The following is a 15,155-nucleotide window of genomic DNA, read 5'->3' as shown; positions in this document are numbered from 1 at the left end:
AAATCTTGTTATGAATTCTTCAATTACTTTCTTTTGTGATTTTTATAATTCGGTAGGGTAAGCTTTGGAATCAAACCAACATCTGTGCCATCATGCTAACTTTGATTCTTTTTTTTTTTTTTCCCTTAAATTCCATATATATGTGTTAGCGTACGGTATTTGTTTTTCTCTTTCTGACTCCTCATTTGAAGCGTGGGAGGACGTTCACTTCCCTTAAATCTGATTTTATTCTTCAGATTTCCTCTGCCCCATAATTTGCTTTTTACCCAAGTCTGATACACTTCACCTTAGTGCTGTCTATAATTGTGGGCTGATTCCATTCTCTTTGTTCCACTGAGTATTATGGCTTTAGGTTTTATGACTTAAGTTTTTGTATTTTGAACTGAATTGTTTTGTTCTTTGATTACATTAAAATCAAGAAGCAGTAGCTGGTGAGAACAATTTTGACTTTTTGTGTCAGTCAGATCGTTGGCAGTTTTTGTTTAGCTTATTTTTATTTCCATTTTGTTGGTATAATGTTTGTCCAGGAACAACAAGAAGGGAGAAAGAGGAGAAGGAAAATAACATTTATTAAGAAACTATTATGCGTGCTATTGTGTTCATACACTTTATCTTTACCATTGAGGGCATTTTGTAATATTTCCATTTTGAAAATAAGGAATGTAAAACTCAGAGTGGTTAAACAATTTGCCTGAAGATTATCGCACTCTTTCTACCATCCATGTGTCTATTATTATTACTATCACCATCATCATTGTCATCATCAATAAGAAAATATTTGTGACTGACAAGGGATTAAGATCCAAAATACACAAGCAGCTCATACAACTCAATGTTTAAAAAACAAACAACCCAGTCAAAAAATGGCCAGATCTAAATAGACATTTTTCCAAAGAAGACATGCAGATGGCCAATCGGCACATGAAAAGATGCTTAACATCGCTGATTATTAGAGAAATGCTAATCAAAACAACGAGATATCACCTCACAGCTGTCAAAATGGCCATCATCAAAAAGTCTGCAAGTGAGAAATATTGAAGAGGATGAAGAGAAAAAGGAACCCTTGAACACTGTTGGTGGGAATGTAAATTGGTGCAGTCACTATGGAAAACAGTATGCATGTTTCTTAAAAACTAAAATTGGCACTACCATATGATCCAGAAATTTCACCCCTGAGTATATACCCAGAAAAAGCAAAAACTCTAAGTTGAAAAGATGCATGCACCCCAGTGTTCATAGCAGCAGTATTTACACTGGTCAAGACATGGAATCAACCTGAGTGCCCATCAACAGATGACTGTTTAAGACGATGTGAGATATATATACATACATACATATATATATATATATATATATATAATGGAATGTTACTCAGCTATAAAAAAGAATGAAATATTGCCACTTGTAGCAACATGGAGGGACCTAGAGAATATTACACTTAGTGAAATAAGTCAGAGAGAGACAAGTACTGTATGATATCACTTACATGTGGTATGTAAAAAACAATACAAATGAATGTATATACAAAACAGAAACAGAGTCACAGACAGAAACAAACATATGGTTGCTAAAGGGGAGAGGGAGTCAGAGAGGGGCAAATTAAGAGTATGGGATTAACAGATACAAACTACTAGACATAAAATACATAAGCAGCAAGGATTTACTGTATAGCACAGGGAATTATACCCAATAACTTGTAGTAACCTATAATGGAATATAATCTTCAATAACCAAACAAAAAACCAAGTCACTATGCTGTACACCCCAAACTAACATGATATTGCAAATCAACTATACCTCAATTTTAAAAACAACAACAAAACCTATTTGGGTATAAGTAGTTGTTTCCACTAGAATGGGAACCTCTAATAAATAGTCCCTTTACTCTCCAACATAGAGGTATTAAGATTGGCTTTGAACCCTACATTTAAAATTTTTACCGTGTGTGTGTGTAAAACACACACACACCAACAGGTGGACAGAGAAGCAGAGAGAGAGAGAAATGAGAGGTGGATTAACTCAAATCAGAAAGAGTAATTAGAACAGTAAGAGCTCAGAAAAGCATGCCTCCTAGGGGTCAGATAAAGGAAGCAGGAATGGTGAGGAGCCTGGTAAAGAAACTGCTCAGCAGTGAAATTTGGTATTTCTAATATTTTAAGAATCTTCACGTTGAGAGGTTTTGGATGTATCCGTGCAGCTCGGATCTCAGACCTCAGTTGGTTATGTCAGGAAGTGATGAGCAGCCATCACTCCACTTTCTAGTGAGTATTCAGCATCCCTGGACCATGAGGTGGGCTTCTATCAGGGCCGTGACCCTGCAGGCCCCCTAGTGGCGCATCTTGCAGATTCTTTGAGTTTACAGAGCTGTACATCCTGACAGGTAGAGCTCAGAACTTGTTCTGTGAGGGATGGGAGTCCATCTGGATCAGGACATGACCTCTTTTGTGGCTCCTCAAAGAGTGAAAGGCTATTGTGAGAGCTCTTTCTCTCTCTCTCAAGGCTGACATTTTAGCAAAGGCCATAAAGGGATCCTTAGCTACAAATGGGATTAGAAAATGAGGCTCTTCAACATAAGCCCCACAGGGATGGTCTCTGAACACATTAAGGGATAGTCTTTAATATGAATCGTGATCACATGCAACTTTACTGCTTCTTTCTCTTTCCTGCATAGTCCAGGTTGCCAGTTTCCAACAACCCTTTATGGCTAAAGAAACACTGAGAGGATGTGGCTGCAGATGGCAAAGCTACACTGGCCTCAGGGTGTAGTTTCGTGAGTCTCACTTGAACTTTGTCTTAATGGAGTCAAGGGCTCCGTTAAGGCCACATAGTGTAGTGACTAAAGTGTGGGATTTGAGTCAATAAGAATTGGGTTTGAGAAACAGACTCACAGACTTAGAGAATGAACTTATGGTTACCAGGGAGGTGGGAGCAGGGGCAGGGGCAGGGGGAAGGGATAGTTAGGGAGTTTGGGATTGACATGCTATATTTAAAATGAATAACCAAGAAGGACCTACTATATAGCACAGAGAACTCTGCTCAATATTATGTAACAACCTAAATGGGAAAAGAATTTGAAAAAAAAATAGATACATGTACATGTATAACTGAATCACTTTGCTGTACACCTGAAACTAACACAACATTGTTAATCAACTATACTCCAATATAAGATAAAAAGTTAAAAAAAAAAGAATTGGGTTTGATTCTTGTACCCATCTTGTGCCAGAGGTGAGATGTTGGGCAAGGCTGATTCACTTTGTTGTACAACAGAAACTAACACAGCATTGTGAAGCAATTATACTCCGATAAAGATGTATTTAAAAAAAAAAACAAAACCTTATTCCTAAACAAAGTTATCTCATCTGAAAAATAGGAATAATAATACTGGGTCTTCTCAGATTTATTGTAAAGAGAAGAGGTGATGTGAATGGATGAGTGCAATGCCTTGTAGAGTGTATTTTAACACAGTAGTTCTCCAGGGGTGGTCTTTGGACCAGTAGCATCAACATCACCCAGGAACATGTTAGAAATGAAACTTGTGGGCCCTACTTTAGACCTGATGAATCAGAAGCTGGAGGAGGGAAGTTGGGGAGAGGTTAATCATCTGTATTTGAACGTGCCCTCCAGGGGTTTCTCATTCCCTCTCAAGTTTGAGAACATATGCTTGAATGAATAGTGCTTATTGGTACGATTGTTGTTTTAATAGTATCAGTATTTGATTTATTCCTGAATCTTAGGAAGTGACTCTTAGCCAGAGACCAAAGGTAACCATTGATACTATCCATGAAATCAGGCTCTGGAGGAGAGCACAGGATGGAAAAGAGTGGAAGGCAGACTTGGAGGGGCAAACAGGACATAGCCAGCCCAGCTTGCTTTGATTCAAGTCCTCAGGCTTCTCAGATTCTAGTATTCAGCCCTTCAGTTCTGCATTTGTCACTTTATACATATTTATTCAGCACCAGCTGTACACCAGACATCATGGTAGGGCGGTGAAAAGGACACGCCCGGCCAAGGGGCTCACATCCTTCCGTGTGTGCGCGGGCGTGTGTGTGTGTGTGTTCACGCGCTTGTGCACGTGTGCTGGGGGTATCTGCGAAGCCCTATGCCTGTGCTTCTTCATGGAATGTTTGACCACATGGATGCCTGTCCTCTGTGATTCCTGGGTTCATGTATTCTTAGGTTGTTTCCCTTTCCTACATGGGTATTTCTCGTTCTGTATTCTTGTCTCTTCCTAATCTATCTTGTATATAAGCAAACCAAATTAGCCTCTTTTTAGATCATTCTTAATCTTTCCCGTGGAATAACTCAGATTAGATTGTTGTTTATCATGGTCTTTGGACAATTTAAAGTTTTGACAAATCATTGAAAATCAATGTGTCCCTTTGCCCTGCTGAGAAGGTTGTTTGTGGCCCCTAGCTTTGCTGACGGTATACAGTTTCAGACTTTTGAGGAAGGAGCCATTGATTCTTCCAAATTGGAACTTTTCTTTTTTCCATTGTACCAAACCAGCTTCTTCTCCCTTGGAGATGTGAGAAAGCTTCTCCCACTGAGACAATACTTGGTTCACTAAATAAGATTCTTTCTCCCCAGAGTGCCAGAGGCTCTAAAAGGGAAAGCAGCTATGAAGCCTCCGTAAGGTCAGGTGCTGGAGGCAGACATCATTAGCAAAGCTTGTCCAGAATCTGGGAGTGTGACAACAGCCAGCTGCTCAGGGAGCTCTGTGTGGCTCTTCGGGGCTACTGATGTTGAACTTTTGATGTGGGAGAAGGAAAGGCCATTTGCAGTCAAGGAGACCTGGGGAGACATTCAAGCTCTGATGGAATAGCTGCTTCTGGTGTCTTGGGCAAAGTCCTTTTTGCGTCTCCATTTCCTTGGAAAATGGACACAGTTTGTACTGTGGAAGTTCAGCCTGAACTTTGTAATAGGAGAATGGATAGGAAAGCACCAAGGAGAGGGACATTCAGGAAGAAGATGTAAAGTGTGACTTTCCTTTAATGGTTGTTTTCAATAGCCCTGGTCCCAACCCTGTGCTATTCCCTCCTCCATTTGCTGCCCCGACTCAGGATTCTAGAGCCGTAATACTCTTTTCCTTCCTAAACCTACTCTGAAGAGGAGATCAGAAATTCATGGACAGAGAGGTCTCTATCATTGAATGCCAACTTCAGCACACATCAGGGGCACCTGGAGAGATTATTAAGACAGATTGTTGGGCTCCACTCCCAGGGTCTTCTTTTCACTGGGTCTGGAATAGAGCCTGAGAATTTATATTTCTCCAGTGATGCTGAGGCTGCTGGTCTAGGGAACATTCTTTGAGAACAACTGGTCTATGTTATAAACCTGGAGGATGTTAAAGCTGGAGAAGATCTTAAGAACTGTCTGGGCTCATCTTCCATTTCTACTAATCAGTAGTGAGTCAGTAACTGGGCCAAGACTGTGACCCCGTCTAACAGACTTTCTAAATTACCAGGCTGGATGACTGAGGACAGTTTCAAGTGTTATTTACCCCAAGGCAACTGCATTTCAATTAGGATCTGAACTTAAAGCTATAAGGATGATGCCGGTGATGATTATCGTGATCATAAGGATAGTATCTTATTGTTTGAGTTCCTTCAATGCATCGGACACTTTCTGTGTTGTCTCTTCCTGTGATAAGCCTAAGCGGTGGGCGGGGCTCGCTACTCCTGTCTTCTAGAAGAGGTTACTCAGGCTCAGAGGGTTCAGGTGGCTGGCTAAGGACACTAGGGGAAGACCTGGTCTCCCCGTCTCCAGGCCCTTGCTCTCACCCACATACCATGCCATACTTTCTATGAAATGAAGTTGAACATTCTGTAAAGGAAATTAAGGAAACAAAGAGAAGGTAATGGCATTGGTGGCCTGAAAACTAATTGCCGCTCTATACCACTTGCTCTGCTTCTCACTGTTGACTCTGTTCCTCTGGGACACAGGAGTACCAGGATAGGGCAGGTAATCATTTGCAGAAATAGTTTTGCAGACCTACTGCCTGGCCGTGAGGAACTGTTCTCTGCTGCTGTAGCCTTGGGGTGTCTCTGTCATCTCTGTCCTCTTGCCCAGGTAGTGGGCGACCTCCCTGGGACCAACGACCATGACAAAACTTCAGGGCTCAGGCCTGTGCTCGTGACCATACATACACACACACACACACGACATCCCCCTACCAGATGTTTTTGTACCCTGTGGACGCTTCAGGAAAGCAGCTGTTGCACTAACCGTGGGACAGCCCAGCTGCCGTCCCCCCTCCCACTGAGCCCCCCTGGCTTTGCTTGTTTGTGCTGGTCCAGGGGCTGATCCAGGTGAAGGGTCATTCTCTTTCGCTCCTCGCTTGGCAGGTTTCCTTACAGCCTCCTGAGGAGGCCATGTGAACACTTCCGAGGGTCCTGTTGATTGTCTGCCTTACATTTTCACATCATTTTGGAGGTCTCTTTCTACTGTTCTGAGAGAGCGAAGAGATACAGGCTCCTTCTTTCCAGCTGAAGGTCTCCTTTTCCTGAACCTCGTGTGGTCTCCAGGTGCTTCGTACCTGGGTTCACCTCTCTTCTGCTTCCCTGGGGGATGTGGTGGCACACTCACACTCACACGTGCACACACACACACTTCCACACATGCACACACATCCTCATGGGCACACGCGTACACACACTCACACACACACGCCCCCCACACACAGCATGTTGCTGACTTGGTCAAGGTGGAGGAATGGTTGGCAAGAGGGGAGTGGGTGGGAGGAAAGTTGTTTCAATGACAGCTGAGGTATTGATCTTCTGAATTGAGCTGGGGAATGCCGGACAGAGAAGAAGGAACTTGTGTTGGGTCCTCACTGTGTGCCAGGCACAGTGCATTGTGTCCTGTAATTTCATCCTCAAGCCCCAAGTCTATAGGTTCATTTCAAGCCCCAAGTCTGTAGGTTCACCAGAGAGCTGGAATGTGGCAGCGTGTCTGTCTTCATTCAGAATCCTGCTCTTTTCACTACACTGTGCTCTGTGAAGGAGGCTGAATCACTGAAACTACCTCTTGGGCAGCTGCAGTCACAGAAGATGTGCTTGCTGAGTTGCAGAAAACATGGGGACACAGGAGACTGAAAGAAACCAGCAGGAGTCACCCATGATGGCATCACCCAAAGATAGTATTTGGTACTTGGTTTTGATTCTTCATAAAGTTCTTGCATAATAATTTTAAAAAGATATCACTATGTAAATACTCTCTTGTAACAGGTTCTTTTTCACTAAACAATATAATACTGGTTGTCATTTATTTAGTGCTCACCACATGCCAGGCCAACCCCTAAGCATGTTACATTTACTGAGGGATTTAACCGTCATCAGAACTCTCTGAAGTATGGACCATTTTACATCCAGGGGAACTGAGGTTCAGAGATGTTAAGCATCTTGTCGGCACTTACACAGCCAGCAAGCAGTGGAGTTGGGATTCGTATCTGTACGGTTGGAGTCCAGAACCCAGGCTGGCTCTTCTTCATCACGGACAGTTGTTTCCCTTAGCAGGGAATGCTCTTTTAAAACACCATAGTAGCGGTAACATAATATTCCATCATCGAATACATCATTTACCTAGCTGATTCTCAATTGTCGAGCATTTAGATGGTTTCCAATTCTTGCTAGTTTAAACAATATTGCCCTGAGAATCTTTGTACAAACATCTTCTCTGAAAGGGAATAATTCCTTAGAATGAATTCCTAAGGGTAGAATTGCTACATATGCACATTTTAAAAGCATTTGATTCTCCCCACCAAATTACCATTCCAGAAATATCATGCCAGCACACACTCCTGCCAGCAGACTGTAGAATTGTCCTTTTCTCCATAGATAGTCTGGGTCTTACTGTTGCATCTTTTGATTTGGCGTAGCGCATAATAATGTATCACTGTAGCCAGGATTCGGGACGCCTGTGGTGATGTGGGGCGATTTTGTGAACATGAGCGTAGGAGCTAAGATTTGGGATGCTGAGCTCTGCTTTGTTGGGGCGAAGGGTGGATGCAAGGAGAGACAATGAGCGTGTCACTGGATGAGGCTGCGTGAGGTTTCCAAGGTGTCCCTGATACCCTAACATCCCCGTCCACAGACAGCGCAGGCCCCTGTGTCTTCCCTCTCCCCGCATTTCAGCTGTTCCACGAGCCACCTCTGTAAAGCCGGAGGAGGACAGTCACTGGAGCCAAAGAAACCTGTGCTCTCCCCTCTGCCATGCTTGGACTCATGAAGGGAGGGCTGGGGAAACTGCTATGGTGCCTTTACCCTCTGAGCACTTCCCAGGGGAATGCTGCTGGTGATAGAACCCATGGGAACGGCAATGACTGTCTTTCTTCAGGTTGACCTGGCTCCACTACTCACCATCTGGGTTTATTTGGGACAAGACACTTTATTCTTCTGAGTCTCAGTTTCTTCATCTGTAAAATGGGATTAATGTTCAGCCCCTCAGAGTTATACCATGGATAGAAAAGGAATCATGTATCTGACAACCCAGCATCCAGCAGGTACTTCACACCTACCCTGTACCTGGCATTGCAGACACCTGATTTCCTTTAGCACTTCTTTTCTGATAGTATTTGTGTTTGATGTTTGTAGTACCTGCATTCTTGTTTGGGTGGTTGCTTGTCCCTTTCCAAAAGCAGTTAGGATGGAGTAGAACAGCATTATGAAGTTCTTGCCTCCAAGGCTGTTGTCTTGGAAAGTTTGTGCTCCAAGTGAGTTCTGGGAAGGGCCATATCAGTGGTGCAGTGAAGGGCAATGCAATCTCATTTTATTACCAGTGTGGAGCAATGGCGATGAGCTATCCAATATCCCAGCTCACCTGTGACTCTGTTTATGGTGCCCAGCCTTCCTCTAGCAAAGTAGGCTAATCATGTTCCCCCAAATGTTAGGGAGGCTGCTCTGAGCACTGGGGTCAGACAGCCCCGTGGTCTCAATCCCATTTCATTTGTAGCAGTGCACCAGCATGTGGGGTGGACTTGGGAGGAAGTGGACTTCAGGGATGGGCTTGGATTCTGTTTGCTAAGATGCTTCCTGGGAGACAAACTAGGAGTGGTCTGTCTACCTGCTGCTGTCCTGGCATCCTGAGATGCCAACTGGACATTTTCTATGACATTTTATGTGATGTCAAAGCTGTTCTTTCCTCCTTTCCCCAAAGTCCTCTTCTTTTATGTGTGAACCAAATGCCTTTTCTTTTCTTTTTTTTTTTAAGGAAAAGGAGAGAGTGAAATGAAGCCACGTGTTTAGATGCAGGCCAGAGATGTAAGGGAGACTTTCCCAGGTGTTTGAGTAGTGTCAGGGAGCCAGTGCCCTGGGAAACCGGAGAGCTCTGACAGACCTTTGTGCACTGTTGATGGGCAAAAGCGCCTTTAGGAGCCAAGAGCACACAAGGCAATGGAGATTGAATCTTGTACAGAGATCGGATCTGGTACCTATGTAGTGTGTGATAGCATAGATTGTGTAACAAGATGAAAGAAAATATTTTAATCAACTTGTCCTAAGAATCATCACTAATCCCACTCCATTATGTAATATTCCTGTTCATCTTTTGGCGTATTGCATGTCACATATATACAGAACAGTAATAATAGTGTATCCATCCCATTGTTTTCCACTAATTTACATATATAATATGTATATATTTCTATGTGTATATATATATATAATATGTATATATACATTTCTATGTTTCTGCATAGTCTTTATAATTACTATTAGTTGCATTAAACCATATCGTATTAGTGAACCATAATTTATTAAATTATTTCCCTAAATTAAATATTTAAACTGTCCCATGCTTACTTTATAGTCAACATTAGATTTTAAATGCCTGTCATGTCATTAAGATACATAGATACATTTGGTTTACTTTTTAGGTTAAATTCTTAATTTGCTAGGGCAAAGGATAGGAGCAGTTTTAGACGTTCATGTTATGGATGCTGCGTTACTTTCCGAAATGTTGTGTCATTCTGTGATGCCTATGGCCACGAAGGATCACACCCACTTTGTCACAACCTCACTAACACTGGATATGACCAATTAAAAACAAACAAACTGTGGAAGTAGGAAATTATATTCCTAGACTATGTTAACTGTCAAACCTCCACTGTCTTAGATGAGCTAAAAATGCCTTCATAGCTCCTGGAAGTATCTTGGGCTGGTGTCCCAGGACTCCAGAGCCAGCTCAGAAGGGCTCCCTGGGTCACTGTGCCCACCTTCTGCATAGAGCCTTCTGCATAGAGCCAAAGGCTTGGGGAAGGCTTGGCTGAATCTACCAGCCTTGTCTCCAGCCTAACTTTCCAACAGCTGCATTCCAAGGCATTGATGCATAATAAGTCAATGATTAGAAGTTAGGAATACATTTAATATTATAAATGGGCCAGCCAGATCAAGGTAATTTAACTCATTAAAGAGGTGAAGTCCAGTATTTGTTCTTGTTTTGTTTTAATGCAGAACACAAATCTATGGTACCGCTTTCGTCTTTTAGACTTTATGAAATAAACATCAATAATCTATTTGTAAACAGCTCACTGCCTATTGCTTCTGATCTCACATAACATCCTCCTTAACTCCCCTCAGCCCCCTGGGAAGTAGGGAAAGGACAGGACTGGGAGACATAAGAAAGGATGAGTTGGTATGAACACTGGCAAAGTAGCCACTCTAGAGCTCTGTTGTGCCATTTAGCCAAAGCATTCCCAGTTTCCTGCAGGAAGGTGTCTGGGTTCACCCTTCTTTCTCTGTGAGGAGCAGCTAGTGGCACACAGTTGAGAAGAGGCTAGATTCCTGCCAATAGTCTGTCTTCCCAAGAGACTGGAAAACAGTCCTCAGCAACAAGAAGTAGTTAATATAAATAGGAAATGACAGATGTCCCAAAGTGTGCGAGATCTCTGGCGTAGAGTTGAGGGGGTGGAGGGTAGAGGGAGAGGCGTAGAAGTGCCTTCTCAATGGAAGTAGAGACGAAGCAAGAGGCTGAGCTACAGAGGAAGGAGCTGAACCAAGAGCAGAATGGGAGGGATGCTCAGATTCAAGAAAGGCAGAGGATGAGCCTATGACAGGAGGGGAGAGAAAGACAGGAAATTCTTGGATCTCTTGGAGGCAGATTTTTGATGTATCTGGCATTCCCCACATATGGAGAAGCCAGAACTTTTGGGTAAGCAGCACAGAATAAGAAGGTGGACACATAATTATTAGGGGCTGCATGGAAAATTGGTTCTGATCCCATAAGGAAGAGTTATAACTGTGGGGAGGTTATGGGGCGTCCATTCTGCCTGGATCAAGAAGAGGGTCTATATAGAGGGGGTATAGCCATCGTGGATGGCATGTTTGGGCTTCTGATACTGGCATCCGAAGTGTTCCTGAGAATATGGTCCTACCTAAGAAGCTTTCTGTCTCATACAGGGGCTGCGACATACCAGGAAGATTGGGGAGACATCTGTAAGGTCCAGGAAGTTGTACTGGAAACTGATGAACTTGGGAAGCCCAGGGAAGGTTTTGGTGGTGCATTTTACTCAGCATGAGGCTAAGAGAAGAGGACCCAGGAAGCCGTGGGATGCTGAGGAAGTGAGGAAGGGTTGTTGGGGATGGGAAGTATTTTATAAGGCTAGAGCCCCATTGCAGTTGCAGTTTCTGAGTTAGCCCACATGTAAGAGGTGGCACATCAGCCAGCCTCTCCAGGTCTTCCCTGTTCTGGCATCCTCAGGTAGGTTAGGGACCAGACACATGCTTCTTGAAGCAGACATAAGAACTATGGTAGTAAATGTAGTCCCTGTTTACAAATAGGGAGACTGAGTGTCTGGGGTCATTCAGCAGCTCAAGAAGGAGAACTTCTATTTTCTCCTCTTTTCCTGACTGCCTTCCCGGTTAGCAGGGATTTGCACCTGAGACATCGCCAGCATGCCTTCCATATGTTTTCTGCCTTCCCGGCTTAGGCAGCGGGACTATAAATGCAGCTTCCTTCATGGATCTGTGCTCACCTGTCACTTAGCCCAAGCTGGAGCCACAGATGCCTGTGGCTTGACGGATCCAAGTGCCCCGTTAAGTGGCCATGCCAGGCTTTTGTCAGAGCCGGTTTCCACTCGAGGCGGGCCAGCTTATTTCTTTCTCCTTCTTGGAACATCACTTGAAACGTAGGAACAAACTTGATCTTAATTCTTTCTTCAACATGACATGCCCTTTTGAAATTGTGCAAATAACAATGTCTGATTGTCATGTTGAATTACAAGCACGGGTATGAAATGCTCCGGAGTCGGACAGAAGCCAAATATTAGGTCATAAGTCAACATTTTGCTGAGAAACTCGGTTACTAAGAGGTGGAAAATTTATATCTTTTCATGAGAAAACGTGTTTGCCAGCAGGAGAAAATTTCAAAACTGTTATCCTCCCATGTGGAGGGAGAGAGATGAGTGTAATTTTGCAACCTGGGTCAAAGCCCTTTAGGGACTCCTGAAATTGACTTGGCCAAGGAAAGAGGCTCCGAGGTAATATTTGGATTGTTCCCCGAGGTGAATATCAATGGGTGGTATGGTCTATGTCATTTCTTACAAGATCGTCGGGTAAAATTGTGTGAATGGCTAGGAGCGGTCTATTCCTGGCAGGGGGAAGCCATGCTCTACCCACAAAGCCTTCGGATGGAAAACTCCTGACGAGAAAATAAGCCAGCTTGGCCCCTGGGCACCTAGGGTCCCAAAAGAAGCAATATCATGATAAGCGTCATCTAAGCAGCTGTGGCCTCCGGAGATTCTCAGTGGACACAAAGACAACTGAATAAAGGCAGGAGAAGGGAATAACGCTCCTGCTGACAGTGCCACAAAGCTTGGCTTGTTGTTACCTGTGATGTTTCAGCCCTGCCACTGCCCCAGACTGGGGTCCTCCAGCATCTAGTGTGAGCTGTGGTAGGAGAGAAGAAAGCATGAGGTGTCTGTATGTTCACTGGAGAATTAAAACCAGGCTCTCGGCTGCATTAAGAACATCACGCTCTACTTTAAGCTGGCCGAGTGACAATGTCTAGTTTGCATCTCCTTCCAAAAATAAAAGCAGCTCACATTACTTGTGAGTGCCTAAACTCCAGGCCAAGTCAGGATTATGGCTCAGGATAGAACTGAGTGTCTGCTATGGATGGGTGGGATGGAGTGGGACTTCAGCTGTGGCCACAGGCAAATTCGGATGGAACAATTTGCCACCATTGCATGGATATAGAAACACTGACACCAGAAGCCTCCTCCATGTAGATGCATGTGCGTGTGTTTGTGCATATGTGTGCATATATATCTGTGTGCATATAAATGTGTGTATGCTTATGTATGTGCGTGTGTGTTTGTGCGTGCGCACTCCTGTGTGGGCAGTGAAAGGGAAGTGGCAGAATCCTGGCTTGGCACCGTAACAGTCAGGACCCTGTCCTTAATGGCTTCTTCCCCAGGCATAGCAAGTTCATGACTTAGATATTAAGTCGCAGCCACTCAGGGGCACTGATCCTAGGGCCGTCTCCCATGTTCGCCTCAAGCAAGGCTCAGTCAAGTTCTAAGTAGAAATATTAAATGGATACTATTATGCATCCCCCTAAATCTCCGGTCAGAAAATCTCCATTCCCTGAGGTCAGACTTTCTGCACTCTCCAAGGTGAGCTCACTGCTCTGAGAAACAGGTCCATGCCACTGTGACCAGGAGGCTAGCTCAGAGGCCACGTACAGCTCATCTTGCCCGCCTCTCTGTGAGATGCGCAGCACTCGGGCCTGCTAGATGCATCATCACGTCCTTCTATGTCTAACCACAGTGAGTGGCATCAACCAGGGGTGGAACCTGCAGACCAGAGAATAGGAGAGTGTGCTGTGCTGGCTCGTTGGGCAGGAGGACCATTTAGAAGGGTCCCTCAAATCCCACCACTGAGAGGCCTCACTGCTCGAAAATAATACGGGAGGCCAGGTCTGCCTGACTTCATGGTGATTTTGGTGTTTCAGGCAAAGAAGGGGAACTACGCCTTTCTGTGGGATGTGGCCGTGGTGGAGTACGCAGCCCTGACAGATGACGACTGCTCCGTGACTGTCACTGGCAACAGCGTTAGCAGCAAGGGCTATGGGATCGCCCTGCAGCACGGCAGCCCCTACAGGGACCTCTTCTCTCAGAGGTAGGCTCGGTCAGTGAGAACACGCTGGCAGCCCCCATGCTCCAGTTGGGGTTTAACCAGACTTCGGGAGATGAGAGCCAACACAAACTTGTTTATTCATCACATTTTCCTCAGTGCCGACTATGTACCAGCACATGCTGCTCTCCACCCCTGTCCGCAACTAGTCCTGTGCCAGGTCCTGGGATAAAAAAGAGGAAGTATGTGTAACCTTCCCATGAAGCTGCATAGTCTCAGTGGGAGCTGTGATGTGAGTAGGAGATGTCAGCACAGGGCAGTCAGTGAGACAGAGAGGATATTCTGGGGGTGGAGGAGGACAAAGAAGTGCATCTGACCAGACCCAGAAGACCAGGGAGGACTTCCCAGAGGAGGTGACACCTGAGGCCTGAAGGTAGAGTAGGAGTTAGCCAGACGGGCCTAGTAATTTAAAATTAAATGAGAGATTAACTGGATCTGGGAAGGGCCCAATAATAACTTCTTAAGATAAATGCAGGGTGGAAAGAGTCAGTGTGGAGATGTGAAAAACTGGGGCCAGAGAAGCAGATTGACTCCACATTCACCTGCACAGGGGCTGAGGGAGCAGATGCTGTCTGCTGGGGCAGGACAGGGACCTGGCCCTCACTGCCCACCTCCCCATCTTTTCCGGATCAGCTCCTGGTAATTGATACTAACTATGGGGCGTGTTGGGGGAGAGTGGGGGGGAAACACTGTGTAGACAGGAGTGTTCTGGCCTAAGCAAAGGTACGTGGACCCTGTCCACCAGAAATGAATATGTGTGTCTAGTTTGCATTGGCCTCTTTAGCTTCCCAGGTGATTTTCTGGTGCACGTCCATCCTTTGAACTTGATCTTCTCTGGACTCCTGGGCATGACTGAGTTTCCAAGTGCTCAGTCTGGACACCTGGTCGGCCTCCTTGACGAAGATAATCTCTCATCATCCCACCCCCATTTCTCGCTTCCCCACGGGAACTTACCTTAGCCCTTGACCAGGTTACCTGGCCTCACAGAGAGGGTGGAGGTGAACAGCATGGGTGAGCTCAGTG

General features: G+C 44.7%; 1 protein-coding gene across 1 annotated transcript in view; it reads left to right on the top strand.

Annotated features, from left to right (window-relative positions):
* Window positions 1-15,155, top strand: part of GRID1 (glutamate ionotropic receptor delta type subunit 1) — a 662,424-nt gene that overhangs the window by 622,205 nt on the left and 25,064 nt on the right. Inside the window, exon 14 of the mRNA XM_024731429.1 lies at window positions 13,951-14,117. Within this exon, the coding sequence (XP_024587197.1) occupies window positions 13,951-14,117 (167 nt within the window). The remainder of the gene's footprint in view (window positions 1-13,950; window positions 14,118-15,155) is intronic.

The sequence above is a fragment of the Neophocaena asiaeorientalis genome, unplaced genomic scaffold (assembly GCF_003031525.2).
Source record: "Neophocaena asiaeorientalis asiaeorientalis breed wild unplaced genomic scaffold, Neophocaena_asiaeorientalis_V1.1 scaffold714, whole genome shotgun sequence".
Lineage (NCBI taxonomy): Eukaryota > Metazoa > Chordata > Mammalia > Artiodactyla > Phocoenidae > Neophocaena > Neophocaena asiaeorientalis.
The sequence above is the reverse complement of the archived record's forward strand: the minus strand, read 5'-3'. Positions and strand labels throughout refer to the sequence as shown.